Here is a 4,317-nt window from a genome sequence, read left to right on the forward strand (position 1 = left end):
TTCGTATCTCGGGTGTGTTGTTTGTCTGAATTACAGGAACATCATGTTTAAAAGCAAAAATTGGTCACGGTAAGGTACTATTTACGAAGGGGAGGGATTTTCCACAGTTGTAGGCTAAATTTCAAATAAGAAGATTAACAATATTTCCGGTATAAGTAAATGTGTTTATTATTTGTCTACTACCTGTTCTGGTCGGACATGCTCATTCGTTACAAATACAATATTTTTGGCGGAAAATTTTTCTTAAACTTTCGCAAATAAATAATACTTTGTCTATTGAAAATTATTAGCCGCAATCGTTTGAACATGTTTTGTGTTGTTGTTTTTTTTTTTAATATCGCGGCAGTGATGAAACGTTACTAAAATAATAACGTGTCCGCGAAGCTGTTAGGCACATAACAAATTTTTTGACTTTTTTCAACGTAAATCATTACTAAGTAAGTAGTATGCAAGTAATTCTAAGCATTCAACGGTGGTTTTTTATGTAACTACGAAAATATTCATGTTAATTATTTTGGTGGCATGGCAGAAGCCAGTTTATTTAACAATTTGACTTTGCTTAAACTGTTTGTTAGTAGTTTTGTAAGGATTTAAATAATTAATTATAAATTTTTAATATAAGCAGCTGCTATTTTTTATGCCTACAAACTTTGACTTGCACTTTTACGTAAATCATAGTGACTATGCTTGCGCATCGTAAACTAATTTTTTTGTATAAGGTATAAATATTTTTTGTTCACTACTTCATCATACTGCTTCGGGAAAATTTAATTGTAAATTTTAGGCTTGAACAACATCTTGAACGTAATTTTAAATTCGGAAAAAAATTGTTACTCAAATGAAGTCGAAAGCATGTACAAGGGATAATTTCTGTCCATAGTCCCAGTCCAACCTTCCGTTGATATATAATATATTTAAAACACATAAACTTTATTTAATTATGATAAAATAATAATAATAATATTCAAAACGTTTTGTCCTATTGTGGCTCAATTAGTAATTTTAGTCCTGTGTTTTGAGGAGACAACTTATTCATTTCAAGCAAATTTCTACGTGACATTCTTTCGATATATAGACATGAACAATCGAAGTTAAACATATACACTAAGGCCCGGTTTTACAATGCAAGCTTAAGCGAGGTTCAAAGATAAGCCTTGGTTCAACTGCAGTTGTCCGTTTTACAATACATGGTTCAATGTTAAACCGCGCTCAAACGAAGGCTCAGCTGAGCGCTGATGTCAGGGTGGTTTAAGCTTCGCTCAACTGTCCATAACCTCAAATGTCTGTGCTTTATCGTTTTGGTGGTGTGACAGCATTATAATTGAAGATGGAAAATTTATTAGGAGTATTAACTGACGATGAAGACGTTTTAGAAATGATAAACATATTAGAACCGGCACGTATGCGACGACCAAAAGTTTTTCAGTTGAGAGAAAATCACTTTGAAAAGTGAAATGCTGGGGAATTTTTGAAACGATTTCGTTTTTCCAAGACTGGCGTACGGTTTATTTTGCAACAAATACAGGAGCAAATTACATCGCGAACAGAAAGAAATCATGCAGTATCACTGGAGCAAATGCTACTTGTGACTTCACGTTTCCTTGCCACTGGATCTTTTCTGCAAGTTGCTGGTGACTTTATAGGGATTAGTAAAGCAACAGCTTCTCAAATAATTAATGTTTTGGGGTGTGGAAAAGACGCTTTCCAGCATTGGCTTTTGGAATTCGTTTAAAAATGTGTAAATTAGAGGCAGTGGTTGTGGCAACAGCAGTTTTACACAACATTGCAATTATTTTAAATGAAGAAGAACCGCCAGTGGACGCAGAAGAAGAAGCAGCAGTGAATTTTGTGAACGATGTTCTAATTGAAAACATTGGAGAATATAGTGGCAATTATAATCAGAACAATTTTGTACGGAACCAGTTCATCAGAGAATATTTTACTCATTTGCTTTTTTTGATTTCGTTTTTAGTTGCAGTAAATAATAAAATGTAATGTAATTATTTATTTAAGTTTTATTATTTAAAATATTAAATTTTTGGGCAATTAATATTTCAATCTTCATTTGGTGTTCTGCTTTATTACTTCTAATTCAAGTGCAGCTTTGTCTCTCATAATTTGCATTTCTAGTTCATGTTTCTCTTTCATGGCTTTTAATTTAAACTCTTGCTCCTTTTGGATGTATTCCTTTCGACTTAGTTCGACAAGTTCTTTGGCAGCGGCACATTGCTCTAAATTATCACTTGTCTGGTTTCCTTTACCTATACAAACAATACATTAATAAAGTTTTAAGACAAGTGTCAAACATTTTTTAATATAAATATATATACATATAATACCTCTACGATATGGCGTGAGTGCTGAAAATTTGTTTTGCTTCAAGATTTTGGGGGAGTATTTAGCCCAATTCCCAGTTTGACCATTTTCTACAAAAATAACCATATTTGATTATTATTAATGTTTACCACTTTCTTTATTGGGACCACTTATTTTATCCATAACAGGCACTTCTCTCGAAATTGCTCCGGTTTGATCTTTTGGCATAAAACAATCTGAAATAAAGAAAAAATAGTAAAAAATTTCTGAATAAAGTGTATGTAAGGATAAAAAGTATTTACCATCATTTTCGTCATCAGACAGATTATACCGCTGTTACTTTGGAATGCTGAAAAGCATCAACATTTTAATTTTACAATACATATTATTCATAAAAATACTTATTACAGGTTGTTTCGGAATCGCCATCAAATTCGCTGCTATGCCCCATTGGTTTGGCCCCGAGAATTTCTTTTACAGCCACATCAACATCGGTGGCCTCAATACTTTGTTGTGACCCTCTCCCAGTACCACCGACATAGGCTTTCTCGTCAGCAAATTTTTTCGTTGTCCTCTTCTTAATGTTGTCGTACTTTTTGTTCAAAACTTTGTGATCCCGGAAGGTCTGGCCAGATAAAGAATTGAACTCTACTTCAATTTTCTTCCAACACTGATTTTTTTTTTTTTTGATTTGCATCAGTGTTGGACAATTTACACTCCAGAATATTTCTATACTTGCTTACTAAAGATAGGAGCAAGTTTTCTTCGGATTTTGTAAAATTCGGAGCACGTGTATTACTCATCTGAAACGAAATGTTAAAAACCATCATAATCATCTACTATTAACGAGCAAATGTTACATATACACATATACGTACCCCAGTAACGCAAAAAACTAATTACTTTGCAGAATTTGTCACAAATAATTTATAATAATGTGACATGATGACATAGATGACAACAACAACACACTTCCAACGTGCTCCCAACGTGGTCTCAACTGTCAGATTCTCGGGTGCGCGCTACCAACCTAAGGAAATTTGTGGTTCAGCTGAACCGGACGATAGCGGTGTTTGTAAAACGGACGCATAAATTGAACCTCAGTTCAGTTGAACTCAAGTTCAGTTGAACTCGTGTTGAACCGGACATTTGTAAAACCGGGCCTAACTTATTAAATTATTATTAAATAATACACTCATATACTGTCCGTATGACTGCGGAACGCACCCTCGCGGAATTTACGCCCCCGCAGATCGTGAACTGCTGTATGAAGGTTATCAGAAAGCAAAAATTGCAAAAAATTTTTAAATCTAAGCTTCGACAATTTTTTTCTATCAAATTATTAGCGCTATGGACGAATGATTGACAGAAAAAATCTGTTTGTCCACAAAAAGTTAATGGTTTTTCCGATATGTCTAAATTCAAATTCTTTTCAATATTTTTTCCAAAAAGAATCAAATTAGTGCAATTCGACATGCTCTTATTTTTTATAATTATACTGTTACAGACCTTTTTTTCACTGATAGTTACCCATAGTTTATTAAAGTTCGTTGTCATGTACTTAATTATAAATCTTATAATCCCAAGATAATTATGTTTATAATCTGTCAGTTCTCTAAATTTAATTTTTATCAGAACCTTAATAAAGTCGTCACGGTTCCGAAGTAGCACAATGAGTCATCTGGATCTGACAGTTCACCTTTCATCAGTGGCGTATCGCAGGCGCTTGGAATAGACATTAAAAATACAAATCCAATTGGAACATCAAAGTATGGCGTATAGATAAGTTTGTGGTCTTTGCGGTCCGAAGGTAAATCACTTTGTAAATCTGAAAATGTTGGTAACATTTTTCAGGCCGAATCTTTAAAAATTAAAATTTTAATTATTTATCGAAATTTTGGTACGCGATTAAGACCAGTGTTTTCAGCTTATAAAATTTTGTAATAAATACTCCCATAAACATTGTCGACTTTTTTCAACGGAAATGGGATACTCTAAAAG

The 4,317-nt window shown here is 33.3% G+C and overlaps 1 protein-coding gene across 2 annotated transcripts; it reads right to left on the minus strand.

Moving 5' to 3' along the window:
• Window positions 1–1,990: 1,990 nt before the first annotated feature.
• LOC135134415 (uncharacterized) lies at window positions 1,991–3,388 on the minus strand. 2 transcript variants are annotated; one of them, XR_010281301.1, is made up of 5 exons: window positions 3,195–3,384; window positions 2,725–3,119; window positions 2,619–2,665; window positions 2,340–2,552; window positions 1,991–2,261 (listed from the first exon to the last, which is right to left on the minus strand). XR_010281301.1 is itself a non-coding variant. In XM_064063096.1 (5 exons), the coding sequence occupies exons 4-5, from the start codon at window positions 2,440–2,442 to the stop codon at window positions 2,062–2,064; spliced, it is 303 nt and encodes a 100-aa protein (XP_063919166.1). In that variant the 5' UTR covers window positions 2,443–2,552; window positions 2,619–2,665; window positions 2,725–3,119; window positions 3,195–3,388; the 3' UTR covers window positions 1,991–2,061. The 2 variants fall into 2 exon arrangements, 1 of the variants encoding a protein (XP_063919166.1); XM_064063096.1 differs by having other exon boundaries at window positions 3,195–3,388.
• Window positions 3,389–4,317: the final 929 nt, after the last annotated feature.

This window comes from Zophobas morio, unplaced genomic scaffold (assembly GCF_036711695.1).
Source record: "Zophobas morio isolate AGI-343-1 ecotype UQ-CSIRO unplaced genomic scaffold, CSIRO_AGI_Zmor_V1 ptg000023l, whole genome shotgun sequence".
Classification (NCBI taxonomy): Eukaryota; Metazoa; Arthropoda; class Insecta; order Coleoptera; family Tenebrionidae; genus Zophobas; species Zophobas morio.